This window comes from Spermophilus citellus (assembly GCF_964194105.1).
Source record: "Spermophilus citellus genome assembly, chromosome: 10".
NCBI classification, from domain to species: Eukaryota; Metazoa; Chordata; class Mammalia; order Rodentia; family Sciuridae; genus Spermophilus; species Spermophilus citellus.
Window position 1 is genome coordinate 125,661,360 of NC_138197.1, and position 27,834 is coordinate 125,689,193.

Below are 27,834 nucleotides of genomic sequence, written 5' to 3' on the forward strand. Positions count from 1 at the left end.
CTGGACTACGACCCCCAGCTCCTCTCTTGTTCTCTGCAGTAGTGTTAATCCACACTCGTGCGCTGCTGTGTGAGCTCCATGCCAACACACTGCTAGTAAACAGACGGTTCTGGCTACTGTCTTAAGCTCTTACCATGAAGGCTTAAGGTGGCCCAAATAAGATTTATATAACAAATTGACATTTTGTTACATTCTGATGATGGTACATTTTGGTTTCCATCTAATCCATTAATTTGAAAATATTCAGACTAAGTGGCACGGTAATTTCCCAGAAGTTATGAGAGGGCCATGATATTCCTTATTTGTCCAATTGCTTATTTCAGAAACACACTGACTTTGGAATCTAATGCTTACCCTGGATAGGCGGGGATGGCTGTTGGAGGTACCGCTCGGACTGCACCATATACTGTCCGCCCTCTGCCCCTCAGATGGGCTCCTCTGAAAGCGGCTGCCGTGGTGGCTGCAGTTGGGTAAGGGAAGCCAGGAACTAAAGGGAGACCCAAAATATGACAGAAATTTCAACTTACATTCAATAGTAGGTATATAGTCATAATGTGCTATAAACCAGTTATAGAAAAGCTGACAAGATAGGTAGCACATCCTTCCTGAAAAGATGGCACAGAGATTATTCCACCCATCTCCCACCCGGGATCTCTGAGCAGGAAAGAAATGACAACATGTATAAGTGAATGATTTCATGCCTTACTCTTCCCAGCCCTTGAGTGATTTACTCTGCTCCTTCCCAATTTTGCCATTATACCATGAGCTGGTGAGATATGGGCCAAGGAGCTCTGAGAACTACTGTCCTAATACGAGATAATACTTCTAACTGGGCTGGGGATGTGGCTCAAGCGGTAGCGCGCTCGCCTGGCATGCGTGCGGCCCGGGTTCGATCCTCAGCACCACATACCAACAAAGATGTTGTGTCCGCCGAGAACTAAAAAATAAATATTAAAAATTCTCTCTCTCTCTCTCTCTCTCTCTCTCCTCTCTCACTCTCTCTTTAAAAAAAGAAAAAAAAAGACTTCTAACTTCTGTGGGCAGTGCAAATCAGACTGACAGAAACTCTTTAGTTGGCCAGTTATTAACCTTGTTTCCAAATATTACTATGTGGATATAATAATGATTTCTCAAAAGAATGTTAATGTTATTTTTGTATTTTTACATGTTGTCAGCCTCCAATGCACATAGTAGACTTTAGACATTTCCTTCGTCAATTTCATCCCTTTATCTAACATGTTATAATCCAGCAATGAAGGTGAGAGGGAAACCACTCCTCCCCTGTTGCCCTGTATCCTCTCAAGAGGTGGATATTCATACAGGCCTATTTTAAACTGCTGTCCTCTGAAAAGCACAGATATGTGGCTTCCGCATCCACTGAATCCTGTTTAATTATACCTCTGCTAGAGGACAGGCTTGGGTAGAAGGGGTTCTAGGGACTTCAAGAGAGCTGGAATGTCAGTGATGTTGGAGGTGCTCTGAAATGACCCTCCCCTGGAGAGCAGGGCAGCCTATTGGAGGCACGGAGAACAACCTCCACACCACACATGGCTTTTGTTTTCTTTGTCATCAAGTACAGACTAGAATATTCTTCACATGCTTTTACCCCCTCTACCTTATCCAGCTGTTTTTGTTTTGTGGCAATCTTAATATGTGGTCAGGAAGATTCCAGCATACGTTGAACAGAACAGGGCATTGTGATTGTACTTATTACCCCTCTTGAGAACCCTTCTCTTTCAGTTATGTATTATGGTAGGATAAACAAAACAAAATAAACAAACCAAACAAGCACATCACTGTTCAGTCACAACAGTTACAATCATGCCAGGCCAACATAGGCTACTTACTGATTAAAGGAATGTAAGTGTTGATACCCCCTCTTCCTGACAGGGGCACTGCCGCATCATTGCCGAGGGACACATCTGCTTGAAAGCTGGATGCTGATGGCATTTAAAAGATTTTTTTTTTAAAAAGCAAGAAGATTACAAAGGAACAGCACATTGAAAATCCACAGATGATGCTACAGTTAAATAGCACATGAGGAAACATTATAATGTCAATTCTACCTGCATATAACTCAGGGCCGTACACAGCTCCAACTACTGGGCTTAATTTCCAACCTGAAATGAAAAAAAAGAGCAGTGAGCTTTAAGCTACGTGAGGAAAAGGAGTGATTAATTCATGTCAGCTGGCTTTGGACGTCTCTGGGCTCATTTGTGCCTATAATTAACTCCTTCAGAACCTAGCCACCTCTGGGTCTACCTGAGAGCAGGGTGGTACTCTTTAAGCAGGACTAGCACAGCTAAAGGGATAATGAGGGGTTGCAGGGATGGAGGCAGGGCATTGAGGAGAGAGAGGAAGAGAAAGAAATTAGGAAGGAGGGAGGGAGATGAAAAGGGAGAGAGGATAAAGGGGGAGAAATAACCTCTGGGTTTTGGTGGGTGCTTTCATAGCACCACCTGGGTGACCTACTCTTAGTTTAGGAAAAGGAAAGAAGGCAGAACACGAGCTATTCTGCACTACTTGGTGATGTGCATTCTTTAACACTGTTTACTACTATGTCTCTTTATAAAGGTATCCTCTGAGTGAATTCAAATTTGACCTGGATTTTTGATCCCATGTTCAATTATACCATACTGGTTTTCTGAGGAAACTGAAATTCCCTTTCATCAGGATTCACTGTTGGGATTTTACTGGAGTTCGCTAAGTAAAAGAGGAAAGTCATGAAATAATAAAATTCAAGGTACATTCCCAACTTCTCTGTGTGGCTTCTGAGGTCTTTATTTATAATGAACATATTTAAGTTAATCACACCAAGAACACCACCAGACTGCTACTGACTGTGAGCTTCAACATTTATAAATGTTTTGTTTCCAAAGAATATTGTTTGATGTCAATTTTATTTCTTTTGCCTCTTTTACATTTACAAGAACATAGCAAGGGCTAAAAACATAAGATGATATTACTGCCCACTGACAGTGAATGAGTACATTCCATGTGAAAACCTTAATAAATATTTATTGAATTTTGTACTTGATAAGCAATGATATCCTATTATTTTTCTGAAAGGCTGGCTCTTCTATTAATTTCTTTCCTAGCACTGTGCCACTGCTACCCTTAACATATATGAATGAAGAGGATAAAAGGTCAATTCTAATGATCTTAACAGATCTTTTTATTAAACATTTTTTTGAATCTATTTTTTTTAAGTTGTTGATAGACTTTTATTTTATTCAGTTATATGAGGTGCTAAGAATTGAACCCAGTGCCTCACACATGCCAGGCAAGTACTCTACTGCTGAAATACAACCCCAGCCCCTGACCTTAACAGATCTTAACAGCTATAAGCAAAACTATAAGTAAAGAGAAAATCCACTACTTCTCAATCACTCTAGCCTCCCATTCTGATGAAAGTGCTGATTTGTGTGCTATGATGATAGCCCCATGAGTCCATGTGAAATCTGGGTGAAACCCAGATTCAAATGCTACTTGAATTTTAAGAGCATGTATGATCTGCACTGTCAAAGTTTATAAGTTGCACAGCCACTGAGCAATGTTCTGCACAAATTAAGTAATTCAAACCAACACAAGTGAAAATGCTCCTTGAGAATTCACTCAGCACACTCTTCTTAGGGCCTTAAGCAGAAGTTTTCTTGAACTTAGGCTTGAATATTAAATTAGAATAACATCTAAAGGATGAAAATTTCTTTCCTACTAGTGACACTATTTCCTGAGATTTCCTTTATGTCCATAAAATGGGTGGAGGTTGATATGTTGCTAATAATACTTTAGGTATGTTTAGTTTTGTACAATTTACAGTGTATTTTCACAGAAGACATGTGACCTTCACAAAATCCAAATAGGAATATAAGTACCACATGTGACCTTGGGTAAGTACTCTACTTGTCTGGCCTTATTTCCTAAATAATAAGCCTAGAGAATTGGCTTTTGATGTTTTCTAAAGCATCTTCTAAAATTCTGTGGATGCCAATATATAGATGTAAAAATAGAATCAGGTTAAGAAACTGACCCATTGTCATAGAGTGATATGTAGAGGCAAATTCAGAAGTAAAATTTCTGTCTTCTCAAATTCCATGAGGGGCTATTTTCTGTCACATCATTTTCTCTGGATCTAAAGGAAATTTGACATGCTCTGCCTCTCTTTCCTATTTTGCTTACATTGGGTTTTTTACCAAAATTGCACAAACCTGTTTTTGTAATAACCATAAAAATAAGAAAACTAGAGGTTAAGTGGGAGGCAGTGATATGCCTCAGATGATACCACTGATAAATGGGTAAAGAAAAGGGAAATTATGTGGATAAATTTGTATTTGTTGTAAAAAAAACTGGGTTCGATATATCTAGTAAAGACTGTAGGGGATATATATAGTCAATATTTCTACCTGACTTAAGGTTTTACTAGCACCTAAGGTCATGCTCTAGAACACAAGGCTCCAACTTTCTTAAAAACCAGCAAAAACCTTCCCTTTTATTCAACATAATATATAAAAAAAATACAACAGAGAATGAGTAATCTCTTAGATCAAAGCAGAGCTGGAGGACTGGAGGACAGCTCAGTGGTAAGATGCCTGCTTGGTACACATGAGGTCCTGGGTTTGACCCCACGTAACACCAGAAAAATGAAAAAGCAGAACTGTAGACCTCAGGATCCAGGAGCCAACCCATTTGATTTTATCTTTATTGTCCCCCAATCTGACTCTGTAGGACAGTTTGCAAAACCATGTGGTATTATAGATTAAAATTATATTGCATCCCATTTAGAGAACAGGAATCTATATTAAATTTGACAACTGACATGAAACTTTTGTTTTTATTAGAATAATTATTCATAGAAAATTTCCTTCTCAATGAGAAATATTTATAAAGTTTACTATATAGCTTGTAATCATGGGATAGAAAATGGCACATCTCCCTAACTAGGGAGGTTACTGCTAGGCCCTAGGGAAGCAGGGGTCTAGAAATACAAGTGATTAAATACACTATCCTTTCAGCTTACCCCACTCAAGCTCATCTAAGGAGAAAGCATCTGAGGGCTTCGGGGCTTTATTGACAAGTCTAACATATCACAGAGAACTACAGTGGCTGAAAGAAGGTGCTTCAGGGAACCTCAACTGAGTTAACAGGCAATCGCAAATGGCATGTTTTTACAAGATGAACATTACTGAGAAGAAAACACCTTAGTAAACCAAAAGCTTAGCTAATACTAAGGAAAAAGTTAATGTGTAAAGATTAATGTAAGTTAAATGCACTGTCTTAAGACTAAAATATAGGATTATTAAAAAGTTCATATATTCATGCAAAAATAAACAACATCCTTCAAAAAATAATTTTTAGTTTCTTACCATTTGCATATGGTGTGACCATTTTCTTATTAGTCATTACACGTGCTGTAGCATTATTCACCTAAAAATGCAAGCAAAAAGAAGGGGCAGGGAGGAAGTGCCCACATTAGGGAACTTGAAATTGCTCATCCAATAACACAGTACTTAATTCAAAATGTAAATAAACTTGATAGCATTAAGTTAGATGAATAATATAGCCATATAATATTAATATATAGAATTTTAATAAGTGCTTATTAAATGAGGCTAACAAGAGTAAAATGCAGTTTCTTAGTCTCCACGTGGAAAACTGAGGTTACTATATTAGTACTCCAAAGAAAAAATACATTTTAAATTCTTGGGAGATCCTTAAACAGAAGTTTCTCCATTAAGGAAAACATGGGAAAAAACAGGGAACAACTGTATGTACAAATGAACTCTGAAGTTGATTAATAAAATGGAGGCTTGCCACCCGGTTCATGAAGTAGATTTATAGGGAGAGTATAAACTGGATCTATTGATTTCACTTGTCTTAACGTTCTGAATTTTTTGATGTTTGTTTAAGATTTTACTGTCAGAAGATAGTAAAAAAATACAGAAACTTAAATGCCCATGTGGGCAGTCTTCAGGGCCATCTGAATTTTCTAGACTACATGGTCTATTCATTTAAGAATGAAGTTTTCGGAAGGCCTTTAAAGTTGGCACTTTCAAGAATTGTGAAAATAAAGTGTTCACTGCTTTTCTTTTATGGTACCGTCTATCCTCATTACAGAACTGTATCATTTCAATGAAGCACTCTTAGTGCCACGACAAGTAGATGTCACAAGGATGGTGCTGCTGGAGAGATGAATGAACTTAGCTGCAAGAGACCCGGGTCAGGATCAACCTGAAAGCTCTTGCAAGGAGGGTCAAGCCTCACCACAGAACTTAATTAAATGACTGTCAGGTCATGCCAATTTTAATAGGAATTATAAATGTAAGCATGTCTTATTTTGTCTGTGGACTGTACATTGTATTAAATTTGTGTTACAAAAAGGCCAATTTTAGGTAGAATTGGAATTTTAAAAAATCCTAATGTGTCATATGATTTGTACAGTAATCCAACTGCAGTTACTCTAGTTTGACCCCCAGATAATAGAAACATTTCACATTTACAAAGAAAGAATGGGAGACAACAATGATGAGACTGAATGCATGCAGTTAACACACACACACACAAATAATAGAAAGAAAGAAAAAAATCAGTCTGGGGAAGAAGGGAGGAAAGGGAGAGCACGGTTAAATGAGCAGGAGCTTGCACCAGCTGCTAGAGCGGAATGCAACCAAGCACTGAAATGAAAGGTGGCTAGAACCTGTCAGAAACCACCAGTCAGCAAAAGAATCAAGAGCTCCGTGGAGCAGAGAAGGGAGGGGTAGGAAGAATTAAGGAGAATTTGGGTAAAGAGAAAAATGAGGTAGGGAAAAAGAAAAGAGAAAGTCAGGAAGGGTGTCCCAGGAAGGAAAAGAGCAGTCAAGGGCAAAGAAAGAGTTACACAGTCAGAGCCCCAAACAGTGGTTTGGGAAAGAGGAAAAGTAGAAAGGAAGTAGGGGCAGGAAGTGCATTAATAAAACCAGCCAAACTGGAGTTCAGTGACTCCGAGTAAGATGTGCAAGGGGAAAAATCACCATGAAGTCAGTAACCAAACAGCTCAGACAGCTACAAAACAATATGTACATCCAAAGTCCAGGCGGCATTACTCAACAGCAGTGAAAATAAAAGGGGGAAAGGAAAGGAAGGGGAACAAGTCAAATCACATTTTGTAGTGTTAATGTGAGATGGCAGATGGACTTTTTATTTCTTAATTGTTTTGTAATTACATTTTTAAAAGCTTCTTCTCTAGTGCTTGTTTCACTTACCGCCAACGGGCACCATCGCCAGCATTGTGTATAGTTACCATGGAAAGAGTGAGTCAAGTGAAGGGCCCTAAATGCTAAACCATTGGAAAGGGGGGAAAAAAGCAAATATGCAGACATCTTACTCAAATGATGGCTTTTATATTTAGTACTTTAAAAATTGGGAAAGGGGAAAGGAGCCAGTTAACCTTCAATGCGTTATAATGAAGGGCTGGGGAGCCTGGTGGTTGATGCAAGCCAACCACAGTGCGTCAGCCAGCCAGCAAACCCTCCTTTGAGGATGTTATTTGCAAAATGTAAGAATCAACTGTTGAAATTCTTGGTATTAAATATATTTAAAACTACATGAGTTTTGGGTTCTCTCCTCCCTCCCACAGCCTCTAAAATCATCTATTCTGTGTTAATTGCACACACATGGAGGCAAACTGGCCTCCCAAGAGAAAAAAAGATATTGGCTGGCCCCTTGATTCATCACAGACCCCAGTTATAAATTGGATAGTTCTTAGATATCTTTAAAGTTAGTTTGTTTAGGCCTGATTGTGGAGTACTTCAAACTGAAGCAAAGGAAAAAAAAAATCAAGAGAGCAGAAGGATGAACATTTTGGAGAAAGAAAAAAAAAAGTGAAACACACACACACACACACACACACACACACATCAAAAGCAAAAACCCAAACAACCAAAAAAAAAAAAAGTGGGGGTGGCAGAGGCAGACAGAATGTGTTATTTTTATACATTTTAGTGCAAGGAGGTGAAGAGCACAGAAAACACACATACACGTGGGCATATGCACACACACACACACACACACAAAAAAAAAAAAAAAAAAAAAAAACAAGACAGGGTTCCAAATGTGAAATAAGTGAGGCAATACAAAAAGAGAGAAGTAAAAATAGAAACCAGAAATTGAATTATTGAAGACATGCACCTCGATTTTACGGCCCTCTACCACGGTGCCGTGTAATTTCTCCCTGGCCCTGTCTGCATCAGCACTATTCTCGAAAGTTACGAACCCGAATCCCTGCATGCAGCGGGAGAAGGGGGAAAACATGCACATCGTTATATTGAAATACTGATCTCATGGTAAACAGAGAAAAAATATCACAGTATGAAACCGACATCAGCAACAACTCAGCAATACTCTCCCAGAGTCACATTTTTTTTTTTTTTTGGTCCATGCATATTTTGTAAAGAGAAATTAAGCCCAATAAAAGAATAAATAACTACAATAACAATGGTAATTTAATTAACATTAATAACAATAATAAAATATAGAGCATATGAGGTCAGACCAAAATTAAGGTATAGAGTTACTCGGGTCATGCAATTCAACCAAGAATCTGAGCATTTTTTAATGTTCTACCTTTCTCCCTCAACTCATGATGCTAGTGTACATGTCCCCTATGTATTTTTTAAAAAAATTAAGTTGATTCTCTAATATCCCAAATCCATCATTCTCCAGTAATGGCTATACGAAATCTGACATTCAAGATTAATCATTATATGAGATTTTTTAGGAGGTCTAAGTGTCTAAGCCCCATACTGCCTGTTACTTATACCACTATGAATGCCTTTGGGAACAGAATAATTTAAGATAAAGTCTTGAGGTAGAATTTTATAGATATTAGGTGCAGAAAAGGAGAGTACTCATGCTCTTCTCAGCAAATGAAAATATCACTAAGCAATGGTCAATTATGATTTTTCTTCATTGCCAATTTTAAATGGTTGAATAGGCACTTTTTTATATAAAACTATATCCAGTTGAATTTCAGAAAGTTTCTAACACAAATTTGCCTAAATAACACATCTGTTGATATCTATACCTGCTATTAAGCATATTAGAAATTTTCCACATGTAGAGAAAAAAGAAATAGTCAATGGGAATGAGATCTCATTAGTAACATCAGATATGTTATATTCACAATATTCAATATTCAATTACACTCAGTAGGGAAAGAACAACCTAAGACAACAACATGACTGCTGCTATGAGTTTAGGATTAACTTATTTGTCCCTTGAGATGCTACAAAATAGGAGCACACCCTTACTTAGTGAGGTAGACAAATCAGGAGAACAGGGAGAGAAGCCCTCTCCTCTGTGCACACCATTGTGCTCTTCATTTCAACACCAGCAGGATCTGCTAGACGCCTACATGATGACTATGCCAGCATCACATCACCTTTAACTCTAGGTGCTTTGTCCTCATCTTTCCATTCTGCAAATACAATTTTCTAAATAATCTCTCAAGCTGTTTACATGTGTAGAGTAGAAAATCATTAGGATTTTTCTGGAAAGTATCATTCCAATAGCTTCAGTGTCCTCTTTTATTTTTTTTTTTATTTTTAATTTTTTAAATATTCCATTGTGGGATAACTGAAAGCCCTTTAGTTTTACTGAGGTTCTGCCTTGCTGAGCATTCTTTTATACACGAAACATGGTCTTCACTAAGGTGGTAAACAGTATGTGTTGCACCTTTAAAAAATGATTTTACAGGGGCTGGGGCTATGGTTTAGCGAGAGTGCACTTGCCTGGCATGTGTGAGGCACTGGGTCTGATTCAGCACCGCAAATAAATAAATAAATGTTTATCAACAACTAAAAATATATTTTAAAAAAATGATTTTACAGAAGCAACTCCATTTTGAAAGATCTGTCTATTAAGTATTCTAAATGTTATTATGGATGGTGGCATTTATATAAATTTGTTGGAAATACCAGTGAGAACATACTTTCAGAAACAAAATTTTGAGAAACATGTGTTATAGCCTTATATATTCAAGGGCAAGTTAGTATTTAAGGTCCCAGTGGTCACCTACATTAGCATCTGCTGATAAAAAAAAAAAAGCCCCCCAGTTCTCCAATCCCAGAGAACCCTTCAGTAGGGAAGGTAAGCCCTTTAAGAAAGGTCATGGATGGGGATGTATTTTTTATATTACACTCAGAAAACATTATAATTTGTATTCCAACTCATTCTTGCAGTCATAAAAGTTAATACTTGATTTAAATTAATAAATTACAAATAGGTAAGTTACTATGAGTTTATGTGGAGACTAACACCTAGGTGTTTAACACTGTAATTGTCTACATATATCATATACACACATAAAGACCATACATACTTCATTTTGAAGGTAAAGAAGCTGAGTCAAAATGAGATGAAGTACCCAAGAATATACAGCTACTGTGAGGAAATCAGAAGTTAAGCTTTGCAAATCTAAATGCAAAATTCTATTTACTAAGTTACACTGGTCTGAAAACACCCCTCCCACCCACCTAATCTAATCGTGGAATGTCTTCTATAATCTTCCTTTCTGGAATGTGTTGATGAAAGGAACATCAGCAACACAGTAATTGCACCCGAAAGAATGGAGGATGATAGTTGGTCAGCAAATGACCAACTTTAACATTAATGTCTGTTTATGTAAGGTTTTCTCAATAATTATTTTATTCAGGAACCAAATTGCCTTTTCAAATGTTTTTAAAAGTGTTTTATAAAGAATGGTGCTTATACACCAAAAGAGATGTTAATCAAGACACCAAAGACATAAAGCAATCTTTGCAGCTATCTTTTCCTTGGGTGACAGGAGGGAGAAGGTCTGGGTGATGCTCTGGAATTTTCTGACATGAAACACAGAAGTAAAAGGATGTCTTTCTTTCTTTTGAAGAGAAATAAACCTGTGGTAGGCAGAATAATGGCCCCCAAAGTTATCCATGTTCTAATCCCTGAAACCGGAAAATATATCCCCTTACTTGTTGAAAGGGATTTTTACCAATGTGATTAGATTAATGATCTTGAGATAGGAAGATTACTCTGGATGATCCCGATAGGCCCAGTGTAAATCCCCAGGTACCCATCAATGAAAACAGAAAGCAGAAGACTCAGACTTGGATTGTAGCAGCCTAGAGGGACTTGACTGCCCTCGGTTAGCCTCAGACACACAAGGAGGCTCCAGCCCAAGGAAAATGGGATCCTCCTGAGCTCAAAAGGCAAGGACACATCACCCCGAGGAATGCCTCATCTTGATTTCAGACAAGCAAGACCTGCTCCAGACTTCTGACCTCCAGAACTGTAAGATAATAAATGTGTGGCTTTTAGCCACAAAATCTGTGACAATTTGTTCAGAAACATAGGAATTGATGCATACCACTGAAAATTAAAATCCAACCCCAGGAATGTGAGAGGTTTAACAAGCATTTTTAGATTATTGTTCTTAAACACTTTTTTTCATGTTGAAACTTTAAAATTTAGCATTTTAGAAGAGGTGCCAGGAACTGTGCTAAGGACAATCATAGTTTATCCAAGCTTAAAGTTACTCACAGAGGGCTGGGCTTGTGGCTCAGTGGTAGAGTGCTTGCCTAGCATGCTAGGTTCTATTCCCAGAACCAAGAGTGAGGGGAGTTACTCATGTAAGTAAGTCTGCTTACTTACATGCCTTCATTCTTAGAAATCTAATTGACATTAAGTTTGGTCATTCTAATCTCTTGCTTTAGAAGGTAAGTTATAAAATAATGTCTAAATCTAACACATTTTTTTTCTAACACATTTTTCTTAAACAGCTTCAAATGATCACACAACATATTAAACATTGAAACGTTAAAAACCAATCTGCACAGGTATATAACAAATAGGTTAAATAATCTGTAACAAATAGATTTAATCTCAGACTCTTGACAAGAGTAACTATTTCAGATATGGAGGGAGATGAAGAATTTTCATCCAAACTCTCACTAATAAAAACCGATAAATAAAAGTAAACTTTTTTAATAATAAAAAAAAAGATATTGGCACATTTGTCTATACAAGTACTGACACATATAATTTTAAATTTTCTTAAAGTGACATACAAATAATATAAGCTAGAGAAATTAGTTTTAATAGGGTATTTACTTAGCCTAATATGTACAATGTATTATCATTTCAGTACGGCAACAATATAAAAACATTATTTGTGAGGTCCTTAACATTCTTTTTTTTTTTGTGCTACATCTTTGAAACCTAGTGTAGACTTAAGAGCACATCTCAGTTGGACTGCCATTCCCAATGCATGACCTGGGTGAGCAGGTCTGCACATTCTTGCTAAAGTTCTCAGTTTTGTAAGTCTATGTTAACAATTCTATATTCATGATTTAAACACACCAGTGTTACATTAGGGATTTACAGAGATCCTGAATGTCTTAAGGAAATCAAGGAATGGATCACCTGCCTTGACATCCATTTATCATCAAGGACATTATAGTAGCCGAGTAACTGTCACCTTTTTAGTCTGGCCTCAGGCTGCAATAAATAACAAGCAATAGGATGAACATTGGAAACATATTTTTAATTTGTATAATCTTTGAATTTTTCCATCTCAGAAGAATGAGAAAGAAAATTTACCATGTAACTTTTAAGGGAGAAATCAAAAGCAGACGGATCTCCTGGGTATGGCCAGAACACAGAAATTAAAAAATAAATAAAATAAAAATAAAAATAAAACCCATAAAATGGAAACAAAAGGAAAGTAAACTAAGTCCTTTGGAAATAACATGCACTGTTAATTCAGTTTCAAGTATAATGGAAAACATTTCACATTAGCATTACCTGTCAATTTTGCTGAAAATCACAAAGGTCTACTTAGCACAACTTCAAAAACAGTGTATCAACCACAGTTTGAAAGAAATAACTAATTTCCCTTGGCATGAAATCAGAACCCAGGGTAATAGGCAAGAAATTACAGCACATTACTTGTGTCTGAGTTCCTAATAGCCTTAACTGAAGCCCAATCTAATTCCAGATCTCATGGCCAGAAATCCATCTGAGAGAATCAATGAGAACATTTTCACCAAAACTCGCTGGAAATATCAGTAACCGTTGCTGTGCTCTCTAAGTTGGGACCTAATGATCAACACTGTGTAAAGAGGTGAAGAACTGCCATTTCTTTATTTAGTAAACTTGGTAAATATCGTGAAAATTGTTAGGTGGCTGGGTGATAGTAAGCAGAAGGGTGGAAATCTTGGGTTCAACAATGGAATCAACCTTTGAAAGGTAAAAATAAAAAATTCTTAGTCATTAAAAGACTCTAGCAAAGAACTACAAGATCAAGAATACTGGGGTTGAATGACGTTACTTAGGGTGTTGTTTAAGATTTTTTATGAGACAAAAGACTGGACCAAAATATATGAGAACAACCCCTGGCAGTCTCTTTAGTGAACCACATGTATTTTCTTTCTACTTTGCATTAAGGACATGTTTAATTTCAAAAGAGTGCTTTTAAAGTTGCTAATCCAAGGATCTACTAGGAGAGTGACATCATAGTTTATGGTTCAAACAGCTATTCTGTGGGAACAGGGGGAATTATTATTAATAATTTGTTAAGACAACAGGTGTGAAGTGGGGCTGGCCTGGATAAACCAGAACATGTGGCTGCTCTATCGAGGCGTTATCTTCTTATTTGTGTTACTATTTTGTCATGATTGGTAAAGTCTAGAGAATCAATAAAGCTATAAATACTTATAAAATCATTTTCTAAATTCTGTTTTAGTAAATTAATTAATTTAAACATATATATTTGCATGTATTGGATATATACAACCATTCCTTAATCTGGGGAAGCCAAATCTAGAACATGAAGATCAAAAGGAGAAAAGGACAGCAAGGAAGCAGCTATTTCACGAAGAACAGCAACTCTGCTCTAGAGCAGAGAGCTGGGGAGGTAGAAGGCTGGCAGCAAGAGGGGTGGATGTGGCAGTGTCACTCTGCTTACCTGAGTTTTCAAATGGCTACATTCTAAAATGCTGGAGAGTCTCACAAAAAATAAGATATGATAAAGAGTTGCTTTTTTGTTTGGTAGCAATTTGATTAAACACTGGTTTACATGTAAATACTACCAATCTCAGACTTATTTTATAACTAGTTTTTCCAAAAAACTTTCAATAATGCTAATTTCTGTATAGAAAAGCCCTTGGTTAAAAGATAGAGGGGAAAAAAAAGCACAATTTAAAAAAATTTTTTTTTAGTTATACACGGATACAATATCTTTGTTTTGTTTATTTATTTTCATGTGGTGCTGAGGATTGAACCTAGTGCCTCACATGTGCAAGGCAAGCGCTCTGCCACTGAGCCACAACCCCATCAGTGCAATTCTTAATCAAAACAATAAGTTCGCTAGTTGCGCATGTTCTAATTTTATGGTCAACCCAAATGTACAAAAGAAGTGAAAAATTAAACTTGGCTCAGAAAAAGAAAAGCACTCATCAATTTCTCTCAGTGTTTAATCAAGTTCCTCAGTATTGCTGGAACTATATTGGGCTTCCAGTTGTTAAAACTATTTTAAGCATGCTCTTAAAAACAAAAATATCTAGACTATTACTTCAGATAAACAGTGTGGTCAATAATCTTCACATATTTATTTTACATTCATATGCTTCCTGCCTCCAAACCACAGTTATTTTCCCACCTATTTGCTAAAAACTTCACAAAATATAAATGTAAACTATACAACAAAGAAATAAAACTCTATTGTGTGTAAATAACAATCATACATAGTTTTATTGGTTGATAGTTAATAGATTTCACTTTAAAAAATACTTACCAAGTTAAGGGCTGGAGAAAGTTCTGTATAGACATATTAATTTCTTTTTTGTTTTAATTGAAAATTGGAAGCTTAGAGTATAATTACCTCTTTAACAAATAATTGTCATGGTCAAATTAAAACACTTTTAACATTGCTACATTCAAAGGAAGGGAATAATAATCATTAGAACAGAGTATACATTTATTTTAGTACTGATGGGGTCAGGAGGTACATACAACTGTATATATGTTATCAATTCCCAAAGCATGGTCAAATTTGGAGTAGGAAATAGAAGAAGAGGTAAACAGTAACTGATTTATCCTGGCTGTATTTGGCTTTTTCTCAAATCACCTTCTTAGGAGATTTAATCACAGCCAAGAGCTATTTTTAAAATTCAACAGAGGTGACCAAATAAAAATTAATTTAAAAACTGCTAATAGGAAAATTATTTTAATGAACATCTCAGTTTTTATGCAGAACATATTTAGAAAAGAACACATACACTGACTTAAACCCTGTTGCTTCTTTCATTCTTAGGTACAAAGCTAACTCACTGTATTTGTAATTGAAGTGACTCCATGTCCTGAAGCTGGCCCATCTGGGTATAACTCACAGAAAAAAAAAGATGGGTTCACAGTGAATTCCAAAGTCACTACTCACTGTTTAAGCTTTGTGAAATGTATCAAAGTAGAATGAATAGCTCAACATTAAAACTTGCCCTATATATGCCATTTTGAAGTTGGAATTTAAAAAGCTGAATTGTTCTGATGGAATTCTTAATTTTAATTCTTACAGAAGCACAGACTTTTTTTCAGGCTTTCTCTTCCTTTAAACTAAGAAGACCTAGGTCGACTCTAAGGCCGCTCAAGGACCCACATCTCACTCATCCTATCCTCTCTACTGCACTCTCCTTTCCAACTTATGTTTAGAGATAATCTAACCCAAGGTGGGCATTTGAAATACCTTAATGAAGACTTGAAAAATGGTTCATGCTTTCTGAATACCTAATGTTTAAAATAAAACAAAATTTAAAAAGAAATTGAGCATACTTGATATTGAAATAGAGCTTACCTTAGAGCCACGCTCGTTAAAGATTATTTCTACATCTAGGATTTTGCCAAACTGCTGCAGAGACAAAAGCAAAAACATTTATTTATGGTCAGCCTTTTATCCACAGGTTTTACTTCCTTCTGAGAAAGAAATTGTTTTTTTTCTTCCTCTTTGAACCAGTATTTATTAATAACCATTTTTTAAAAATTTACTGGTGGGTTGCAATACCAGTGTCTGTTTTTTTTTTTTCTCTCTGAGCTGATGGCATCTCCCTGTCCCTTCTTCCTCAACTCCCTCGCTAAGCGCCACCCTTCTTCTAAGCGCAGCAGCCACTGTATGAAGATACTACAGTGACGCCCTACTGATGCACTTCTACACATACAGATTTTTAACTACCCCTCTAATTTTTTAAATGTCTCAGTTTTAAGGAGTAAATCCTGCCTGGGTGTGTTGGGTGCATGTCTGTAATCCCAGTGACTGGAAGGCTGTGGCAGGAGGAATGGAAGTTCAAAGCCAGCCTCAGCACGTTGGCAAGGCCCTAAGCAACCTAGTGAGACCCTGTCTCGAAATAAAAATAAATGAATGAATGAATTAAATAAAAAGGACTAAGGATGTAACCTTAAAAAGGGCTGAGCGTGTGGCTCAGTGGTTCAGTGCCCCTGGGTTCAATCCCCAATACTAAAAAAAGGAAAGTAAATCCCACTAAGTAGGATAAGCTATTGAAGGTTGTTTCCCCCACTTTTTGTGGTACTGGGATTGAACCCATGGGCCCTTTAACTCAGCTGCATCCCTAGTCCTTTTCATTTCATTTCATTTCATTCATTCATTTATTTTTATTTTGAGACAGGGTCTAAGTTGCTGAGGCTGGGCTTGGACTTGCTATCCACCTCCCTCAGCATGGATTGCAGGTAAGCACCACCATGCCCGGCTTCCTCCTCCTTTTAAAAAAGAAATTTATACAAGTAAACCATATTCATTGCATAAAAATTAGAAAATATAAATAAAAAGAAAGCAGGAAAACTGAAAAAAGATTATATGAATCCCACTATCTTAGTAGTACATGGCCTTCTAGGCTTTTTTCAGGCACACAGATAGAAATAATGTATCAGATACATTCCACATATTTCTTTAAACTTAGCAATAGACTATGAACAACTATCAAAATCAACAAATATATATCTGTGTTATCATTCCTATAGGCTACATGCCATTTCACCATACATTTTTGACATTAAAGGATGATTTCACTTATTTGCCACTTTAACTTTTCTGCCACAAACATCAAGAATATTTTAGGTAAACTCTTGTTTAGTAATTATATAAATATCTTAACACCCTAAAACCAAATGGAACTAAAGACCCAAAGTCTATCTGGCCATTACTAGAAAGTTACACAATGCACAACCTTATTCTAGGGGAGGCAGATGTAAGGGACAGAACTGTTTAGTTAGTACTTGGATGGGCTGAATTGAAGGCATGTGCAGGGAATCTCCAGGTTATCTTTTTGGCTTACACTTCCCTTAGAGTACTGGGCTCATGTCCCATTAACTTATTTCACTTGGATTCCAAGCCAGACCTTTAAAAATATGTGTGTGTGTATGTGTGGGGTGGGGGTGGGGAGCAAAACAGAGATTATGCTTTTCCACTGGACTGAATTACTATTATCTTTATCAAAAAACATGTATTAAGAATCCAAGTTTTTAGGGAAGGGAAACATGAGACGAATAGATGAATTCTAAAGAGGGGAGAGAGGGAAAGGGAGGAGGCAGGGGATTATCAAGGATGGTGGAATGTGATGGACATCATTATCCAAAGTACATGTATGAAGATATGAAAAATTGTGGTATATATGTGTAATAAGAATTGTAATGCATTCCGCTGTCGTGTATTTAAAAAAATAAAATCAATTAAAAAAAAGAATCCAAGTTTTATAGAAGAAGACATCTAAGCCTGATTCTGGTTTCATCTTTGAACAGAAAATTAGAAAAATCAAGGAAAGAGAAAAATATTTCAGTTTAGATAACAGGGCATTTAATTTTTTTCTACACCTATCCTATAAAATGAAGTTTGGTGCTTTAGAGTTTGTTTTGTTTTACATTGTGTACTGCATTCTTAAGACATCTTTCTAGAAGGAAATTGGCTTTCTTTTTATGATTAAGCAAAGTGGGGCTCAAAGAAGCTGTCAGGTATACAGAGCTAATAAAATGGTGCATGGAATCTCTGCTCTTCACCAATGCCACTGACTTTCTAAGTCACAGGCGTTAACCATGTGTGTGGGGGGGAAGCAACAGGTGTTCCCTGTAAGGAAAAATTTCTTTTTCATTTTAACCTTATGGGAAAGGCATACTACATTTCAAGAAATTCCTAACTGACCTAGGCAGATCTTCAACGGACACTGTTTTTCTGACTCAAGAGAATACACATCTGACAGATGAGAACGTGCTCCCTTCTTACAGACTCCAAAGACTAAAAGTCTCATCTGTGTTGGAAGGTTCCAAAGGGAACCCAATAATTCATGCTCTTGGGAAGTGTCTCCTTATTTGCTGTTCTTTGTACTTTTTGTTACAGTCTTTTCTGTCAAGATGGAAAATGGCCAGTTACTGTTTTCTGTGTAAAAGCTCTTTAAGGACTTCAAGAGCAGCATTAAAAAACCACCCTGGCCTTCTCTTCTGTAGGAGACAAACACAGGAAGTCAGATGAAAGTGAAACAGCTTTGTTCCAGTGTCCTGTCACCACGCAGTGGACACAAGATTACTGCAGGGTTTCTCCTTTTCTAATAAGGCACTAGGCAGCTATCCTAATGAAATTTTTAATAAAACTATTGACTATCACTTGGTCCTAGGTCAAGTTGAAAGTTTGATCAAATTAAAATAGGCAACAATAAAAAAAAAGTCAAGACTCTTAAAACCCATCTACTTCCAACAACATATGATTTTTTTAAAATTTATTTTTACGTTTTAGGTGGACACAATATCTTTATTTTACATTTATGTGGCACTGAGGATTGAACTCAGTGCCTCGTGCTGGCTAGGTAAGCACTCTACCACTAAGCCACAACCCCAGCCCTATAACATGAATTTTTAAATTACACTTTGCTTTTGGAGATTTGGGGAGGAGGTCAACAGTTGAAGGGAATACATGAAAGGTAGCAGTATAACCCTCTACATCTTATTTTAGATAATGGTATTGATACTACTAAGTATAAATAAGGAAGTAAAAAACAAAAGATATTATTCCATTTAATTCACAACATTCTGCAAGGCAGAGATTACTATCACTATTTTTAGATATGAAATTCAAGTTCAAAGAGGTTACATGATTTTCCTAGGGTCATAATCAAACAGAACTTGATCCCAGGATCTTTGATGCCCAAATCTACATCTTTTCTACCTTAACAAATAACCCCTAAACCTATATTCTTTACACCATGATATTGCCAAGGCAGGGTAGCAAACAACAATAATACATTTCTGAACCACAGTCCTGGGGTTGAAAGCATGAGATGAGAGGAAGGCAATAATGTGCTGGGCTTACAGGGAAGGTAAAGAGCTAAGAATGTGACAGAAAAATGCCCAACAGTTCCCAAACTTATCCACACAATAGAAACACCTGGGGATCTTGTAAAAAAAACTTGTAGGCCCAAGCTATACCCAAGCCAGTTAAATCCCAGTCTTTGGATGTGGGACACAGGCATCAATATTTTTTAAGCTTCTCAGGGAACTTCTAATGTGCAGGTAAGTTTAGGAATCACTGTACTAAAACAACATGTATGTTTAGCTGGATTCAGTGGGGCACGCTTGTAGTCCCAGTTACTCAAGAGGACTGACTGAGACCAGCCTGGGAAACATAGCGAGACTGTCTCAACAACAACAAAGCAAAAAACAAACAAACAAAAAAAAACAAACCAAACCAAACAAACAAACAAAAAAACCAAAGTGTATGTTTTCTCTTTTAGGTGAAACCAAGCATAATACAGACATGTTTATTAAGCTTCGTATGTGGGCAGGTGGCATCTCATCCTGGTTTCAGTACGGGAAGTCTCGTGGTCCAAGAAACACCTCATTCCCAGCCACCATTGCAGTCAGTCTACAGCAGACTGGGTGGCAGAAAAAGATAGATGACAGGGGCTGGGGATGTGGCTCAAGCAGTAACGCACTTGCCTGGCATGTGCAGGGTGCTGGGTTTGATCCTCAGCACCACATAAAAATAAAATAAAGATGTCGTGTCCACCGAAAACTGAAAAACAAATATTAAAAAAAAAAAAATTCTCTCTCTCTCTCTTCTATCTTAAAAAAAAAAAAAAAAAAGATAGATGACAATACTGACTTACAGGGCTGGGGCTGTAGCTCACTGATAGAGCACCCGCTAGCATGTGTAAGGCCCTGAGTTCAGTCCCCAGCACCACAAGGAAAAAAAAAAAAAGAAAGAAAATACTGATTTACCTCAGGATCTTCCTCAATCTCTTGTAGTTTTATCCTAATATATTAATGACTAATAACATATCTGGTGGATTAAATTCTATTATAATTACAAAATCCTCAAAAGGACTTCAGAAACTTACCCCAAACATCTGCCGGAGGTCAGGGTCCCGGAAGCGGAAAGGAATATTTGAGACATGCAGTCGTTTAGGGGTAGATTTACTCTCTGAATTTTCACTACTCTGCGTCTGTGACTGCTGGCCGTCTGTCTGTGCTCCACCTTCTGTCTGCTAAAGAAAGAAGCAAATAACACTGAATGAAATACAATTACTTCATAATTCTATGAAATTACTATGAAAAATAAAGTCCTTCTTTATCACTTCCTAGGTTTATTTATGAGCAAACATAATTTTCCCCTTCAAAGAGAAAGATAGAAAAAAAAAGACACCAAAGGTATTATCGATGTTCAAAATGCTTTAGTCTACAAACAAAATTTGGATCTTCTGAATACTTACGGCACATTAACAGGAGTCACAGACACAGAAACACCAAGTGACCTGCCCCCCATCACATGGAGATATATTAGGATAACTGGTCGTGTAAAAATAGTACCATTATTCTTAGATTCTTATAGAGCTTTGTATTTCTGAGACTTTTCTATTTTGAAAACAAAGAGTCCATTGTACTTAGTTGTAGAGGTTACTCCACCTTTGGTCTTTCATCTCAGGCTCTCAAGGAAATAAAAGGAGGAAACATTTTTATATTGCATTCAGTCTATCCTAGAATACACAACCAGTTAGTTGACAAAGTATTATCACAACATTATATAGAGGAGAACCTAGTGATGATAGTCAATTTGCCTAAAAATTGAAGCAGCTTCTTATTCTGAAATAAATGTGTACTTTCCTCCCTAATTTATGCAATCTAGGGGCCACCTCCTCCTTCACTAGCCCTGAACAAAGTTGCATTTAGTGAATCCAATTACTGAAAAAGACTTTTAAGGGACTCTGACTAACCTATTATCCAACATATTAATGCCAAATTTGTACATATCCATAGTGGAAGAGTGTGAGTAAGTGTGGGTACACATTTTTAATCACAACTCTTTTGCAACACCTCAGGCACACATTATCCATTTTTCCCCCACCAATTCCTCAGAAAGATGGCTATACTGAGAAACATTTCTGACAAATGTCTAACAAGTGTGACACATTCTAGGCATGCAAAGAGACACTTATTTTGAAGTATTCATCTGGCACTATAAGAATCTATGTTTCACTATTTCCCTATGAAATACATGCCAAGCTGAATGGCTTATTGAGCTGATTAACCAACATATTCCTAAAAACAAGAGTGGACCTGCTATTCTTATTATCTTAATTAAGACAGAACTGAGTCTCTGGCAGATTCTTCTGGTAGCACAGCATGAATCTCCTCCTTCTGACCCAATGTTCAGGCTAAAAGAAACTGTGAATCAAAGATACTTTTGTCTCAGAGATGTTAACAACCATTCTGTAATGAAGTTTGAAATTTTAAAATAAAAAGGAAAATTAAAAATAAACTCTAAATGAATATTAGCTTTTCAAGAGTCACTCTAAGAGATGGCAGCTTGTTATCTCATCCCATTCAGCCCTTCCAGATGGCTTAAATGTGATATGATTCATGTGATTTGAAAATAGCAGAAAAGGGGAGAGTTATGAAGCAATATTCCATGAAAGTATAAGGTTTTCAGTCATCCATCGAAACACAATGTAGACTAAACAAAACAAATTCTATTCAGAGATGAAGCTTACTACAGCAGCACCAAGGACCCCAACATGCAGTCAAAGCAACAGGCATCAATTGCAACTAATGCTCACTCAAGCGCCTTCAAACTTGCCTCTTATATTTCACAGCTGGATCACATAAAACTCTCTTCAAACTTTAAAAGCACCAGATTTGATCTGCGGGAGGACAATGTGTCACTTTGAGAAAAGTTAAAAAGATTCTACAAAGCTCCAAGCTATAGTTGTAGATGGACACAATATCTTTTATTTATTTTTATGTGGTGCTGAAGATCGAACCTAGTGCCCAACACATGCTAGGCAAGCGCTCTACCACTGAGTCACAACCCCAGCCCAAACTACAGTTTTCTATATATGTATATTTCATCAGTAACCTGCCATGGTGTGTGTGAAGTGGCAGAATCTAAGAAAACTAATGACTACTTTGACATACATATACTGACTGAGGTCCTTAATGGTTACTTTTGAACATTCTTTACTGTCCTGAACATACAATTTAAGAAGGTTAGAAGTCAGACTGATAAAATTTCCAGTTTGTAATGAATACCTACCTACCTACCTACCTACCTAAACAATTTTTTTTAAAAAACATGGAATGCTTCACAAATTGCGTGTCATCCTTGCGCTGGGGCCATGCTAATCTTCTCTGTATCGTTCCCATTTTAGTATATGTGCTGCCGAAGCGAGCACTACCTATACTTTTTTAAAATTATGAAATCATAATTCTAGGAAATGTGGCAAGTGGAAAACATGAACTATCATTCCCCAAATTCTCAAGCCTTCTGATCTAATGAAACTTTTTTTTTCAGTTTAAATATCTTAAGTTTATTTTATTCACATTTTCTTAACCAGGCAGCACTCAAAACCAGAATTAATTCAAAGAATTTCTGGGCTCAAAGTGGTCAATTATTTATAGGCAGAAAACATAAACAACGTGTAGACAAAGATTAATTGGTTACAGCTCACAGTGGGTTTTTTTTTTTTTTTTGCCTTATTTTAATCTGCTGGCCACCTATGATTGATACAAGCTCAGCTTCTGTGCAATCACAGTAGACTCAGCTATTTGTTACAAGAGTATACTCCTGGGCTGGGGATGTGGCTCAAGCGGTAGCGCGCTCGCCTGGCATGCGTGCGGCCCGGGTTCGATCCTCAGCACCACATACCAACAAAGATGTTGTGTCCGCCGAGAACTAAAAAATAAATAAATATTAAAAATTCTCTCTCTCTCTCTCTCTCCCCCTCCTCTCTCACTCTCTCTTTAAAAAAAAAAAAAAAAAGTATACTCCTAAGTTAGACTTTTGCTTGGTTTACATACTAAGTTAGGTTGTAGGTTGTTACCTAAGACTAATGCAACTTTAAAATGGGAGGTTAAAACAGATAAAAATGCACAAATCATCAGCAAATCTGTACATTTTCACACAGGAAGTATAACCAAAATTAGATCAAGAAATGAGTGGCACTCCAGGAGAACCCCAAGGGCCCACCTTAGATCTTGGTCTTAACGCCTAGCTCCACAGATTAGTTTTGTTGTTTTTCGATTTAAAAAAAAATAATAAAAATAAAAGGGATCATACATATGTACTCTTTTATTTGGCTTCTTTCACACACTGTACTTATGAAACACACATATTATTGTAATTTTTCATTCACATTTTGTTGTATAAACATACAGAATTTATTTGAGCTGCTTTCAGTTCTGGCTATTAAGAAAAACATTCCTGGGCTGGGGCTGTAGCTCAGTGGTAGAGCACCTGCCTAGCACAGTGAGGCACTGGGTTCTATCCTTAGCACCACATAAAAATAAATAAAATAAAGGCATTCTGTCCGTCCATAAATACAAACACAAACAAACAAACATTCTTGCTTACCTGTCTTTTGTACACACAAACATGCATTTGCATAGGGTATATGTGCATCCAGGAGAGGATTTGCTGGGTCAAGGATAGGTATATGCTCAGCTTTAATGACACTGCTACTTTTCCAAAGTGGCTGTGTTATGTCATACTCCCAAAAAAGAGTTTTAGTTGCTCTTAGTTTTGTCATTTCATAGTAGCATTATATTGTGGTGTTTATTTGCATACCTTTTCATGTTTCTTGGACATTTCGATATTCCTCTTTTGTTAGATGTCTGCAAATTCTTTGCCCATTTTCTATTAGGATGACTCTTTTTGCTTGTGATTTGTAGGTGTTTTGTATAATCCCAATGACTCCCCTTACCTCCTTCTATAATTAATTAATTAATTAGAGGTGCTAAGGATCGAACCCAGAACCTCATGCATGGTAGGCAAGTGCTCTTCTACTAAGCTACACCCCTAGCCCCAGGATATGAGCCCTTTGACAGATGCCTAATTATCTGTTTATACTCTTGTAGTTCCACCTTCAGCTTTTTCACATAACTATTTTAACTTGCTGGTTACCACCTAAAACTCCTCTACCACCAAAACGGCCATATGAATGTTCATTTTTGAACACACACTATTATCTTTTCAGTCTGCTTCCTCAAATATCCCCACATAACACATTCTTGATCTCATTGGTACAAACACGCTCTCCACTTCCCCATCTCTGACTCCTCTCTCACTCATTCTTTCCTTTCCTTTCTATTTAGACTTCAGGACCTATCATTTCGATTTCGATCTTATTGGTTGAATCTGCCTGGAAAAACCACAACCTTGAACGAATCCCACCATCAATTCTAAGCTTAAGCATGGGCAGGTAACTTGCTGGAGGAAAGCCATGCACTTGAGCGGTTGTGTGACACAATAGTGGCACCAATGCAGAGGCCCTCAGTGCTGCCGGCCCACACGCTGAGTGTCTTCAGTCAGCTCGCACTCCTGCTTTCTACAAAGAGCATTTCAAACTTGCTTTCCTCTAGTTAAACCTCAGGGCTTTTCTTCTTTCTACTTAAATAATTTTGTTGAAAAATAAGAATTCCCTGTAAAAGAGCACCTATTTTTTTGAGTGTGTATTCTGTCAGATCTGATCTAAACCTTTAATAAAAATTAGGACTTTGTAAACAGAGTTCATCAGTTTCCAGACACTAGCCTCATCTTAAGAAATTTAATTCTTTCATCAATCCTTCTTTTTTCTTTTTACTGAGAGCATGGCTGGGTGCAGTAATGCACGCCTATAATCCCAGTGACTCAAGAGGTTGAGGCAAGAGGACAGCAAGTTTGAGGCCAGCCCCAGTAACTTAGACCTTGTTTCAAAAATAAAAGGGGAGGGGGCTGGGGAAGGTAGCTCAGAGATAGAGCACACTTGGGTTCAATTCCCTCTAATGAAATAAATTGAATTAAATTAAAAAATTTTTAAAATGAGGGACTAGTACATGCTGGTTCTTGTTCTCATTCTTTAGAAGAGGAGACTAAGGAACAGAAAGACTGTCTAAGTGATGGAGCAAGGATTCAGGCCCGGGCAGTCTGGCTCCAGAGTGTATGTTCTTAATCACTATATTATACTGTGCTTTTCAGGTATTATTTTAATTCTCACAATAACTCTATGAGGTAGGTACTATTATCCCTAACTGACAAAAAGGAAGATTTTAAGGTATAAAGAGGCTACCCAACATTAAGGTCACATAATAAGTGGTCCAGTAGGAATTCAGTGAGGTAGCCCAATTTCATAAGCTGAACCTCCTCCTTCTAGCCCAGCACAACCATGTCCTCAAAGGTTTTCTCATCCAAAGGGAGATCATGTGTGCATCCCATTCTCTCACCTTCTCAGGACCCACATCTGAAGGAACAATAATGCTCCTGGGGTGAATGGAGACAGGCATGGGCAGGAGACAGGAAGACCAGCCCCTCAGCCAACAATGATCTTGTGGATGCAGCTACACACCTATCCTCCAGCTGTGCAGCTGCATCTGCATGGCCCGGCTGCCTTCAAGGCTCAGCCATCTGTCAACATGCACAAGAGTCTGGGCTTCTTTTTCTGTCTTAAAATATCATCCTAGAAATGAGGATTAAAATTTGTTTTAATGTTCTTGAACTTTTTACATTCTTTTTTGAGCCAGAGTCTTGCTGTGTTGCTCAGGTTGGCGTCAAGTCAAGCGAGTCCTTAGTGTCTTGAGTAGCTGGGACTACAGGTGTGTGCCATTGTGACTAGTTATGCAAGCATTCTAATACTGAGAGCTACACTGCCAGCCCTTAAAATTCTTCTAACTGGGAAATAAATTCATTTTTTGGACTTTCCTATGAAAAAATTATTTTTTACACTGCTTATACTCTATGAATATAAACAGTGTAAAAAATCTTGTTAAGTAATATTTTTCAAGTCTCTATTACAAGATAACAACATACAACTTGAGCTTCTAAGGAATCTCTTGATAAATTCAAGAATAATATTTTGATTCATGGATTATCCATTTTCTTCAATATTTACCCACTTCCCATTCTATTTCAATGGTGATTTGCCTGGGTATAGAACTCTAGGTTGGGGAAAAAGGTCCTTTGAGAATTTTGAAGGCAATTTTTACTGTCTTCAGGCCTCTGATGTTGCTTTGAGAACTCTAAAAGCATTATCAAGCCTGTTTTCTCTTATGTGACTCTTCTCCTACTCTATCTGGTTTTTCAGGGTTACCTCAGTATGTAATGTTCCAAAATATTGTTTGCAGTGAGATGCACTAGTGTGGGTACACTTTATTTTCATCTAATTTGCTGAGAATTCTGTGGTCTCTTTCCTAGGTCCTGGGAAATTTTCTTAAATTATTCTGCTGAGGATTTCTACCCTACACATTTTCTTTCTTTCTGGAACTTGTATATGAGATGCTAGATCTTTTGGACCGGACTTCTATTTTTTTAATCTCTTTTTATTTTTTTAACTCTCTGCCGTCTGGCTCTATTTTCTAGACTCTGATCTATAGGTTCTTAATCCCTTACCTGAAACCAAATGTGTATTAGAATTCAGAATTTTTAGGATTTTAAAAAGGTAATGTGGCTACTGCCATGTGCAAGGTCTTTTACCTTTAATGCACCTTTTATGGGTGCATTTTACATTCCTGCCTTCCCCCCATTCAAATGAAAAGATCACAGTTTTCCTTTTTGCAGTGCTAGGGATTGAACTTTGATAAATACTGTTTTTATCAGAATGGATTTTAGGGTACAAACTCTGAAGGGTTTGAGAGAAAAAAATGACATTGTTTTATAGGCCAGGGACTGACTCTAACACTTTCTTTGAAATGAGATAATTATATAGGAATACTATTCCAGCTCATATATATTTAGTCTTCACTATGTACCAGGCAAAAGCAGTTGATATTCATTTTCTCATCTCATCATGTTTATATATTGATCTGAGAAATGAACCAACTAACCTTGATTTCCAGGGTTCAAGTGCTCTAGCCACAAATATTATACAATAAAACCCAGCTTATTAAGAAATTAATTTTTCCTTATAATATTTAAGAAAGTGGATTGGGATATCTCACTATGCCATTTTTTATTGTGCCTTAAAATAATAATAATAAAAAACTACACTCCATGTTGGTACCTCGACTAAATTTATTAGCACTAAAAGCATTTTAAAAATATTTATAATGGAATACATGATGGATTAAAACCAGGTGGAATTAGATATTATGTATTCCTTCTCAATGAGGAAAAATATTATAACATAATAGAACATTTTTCGCAAAAAGTAAAATCTTGACCTATATGCTTGTTTACTGAAAGTCCACTTCATGGTGATAAAATATGTATCAGAACACCTATGATATCCTGGATATAAATATATATGTATATATAAAAATGTATATGATATACTGGACATAACATTTCTTTATTTGAAACAATTTTAT

The 27,834-nt window shown here is 36.8% G+C and overlaps 1 protein-coding gene across 33 annotated transcripts in view; it reads right to left on the reverse strand.

The window, feature by feature from the left end:
• RBFOX2 (RNA binding fox-1 homolog 2) overlaps nt 1-27,834 on the reverse strand; it is a 276,451-nt gene that overhangs the window by 20,938 nt on the left and 227,679 nt on the right. For 14 of the 33 annotated variants that reach the window (XR_014024019.1, XR_014024020.1, XR_014024021.1 and 11 more), the window contains 7 exons: nt 20,400-20,546; nt 15,860-15,913; nt 8,164-8,256; nt 5,364-5,424; nt 2,067-2,120; nt 1,846-1,940; nt 355-497 (listed from right to left, as the gene is read on the reverse strand). Coding sequence is in view for 29 of the 33 variants with exons in the window: in XM_081309511.1 (XP_081165637.1) it covers nt 355-497; nt 1,846-1,940; nt 2,067-2,120; nt 5,364-5,424; nt 8,164-8,256; nt 15,860-15,913; nt 20,400-20,546 (647 nt within the window). In the remaining 4 variants the exon portion in view is untranslated. The remainder of the gene's footprint in view (nt 1-354; nt 498-1,845; nt 1,941-2,066; nt 2,121-5,363; nt 5,425-8,163; nt 8,257-15,859; nt 15,914-20,399; nt 20,547-27,834) is intronic. The other 19 variants (XM_081309535.1, XM_081309530.1, XM_081309518.1 and 16 more) reach the window with 7 other exon arrangements.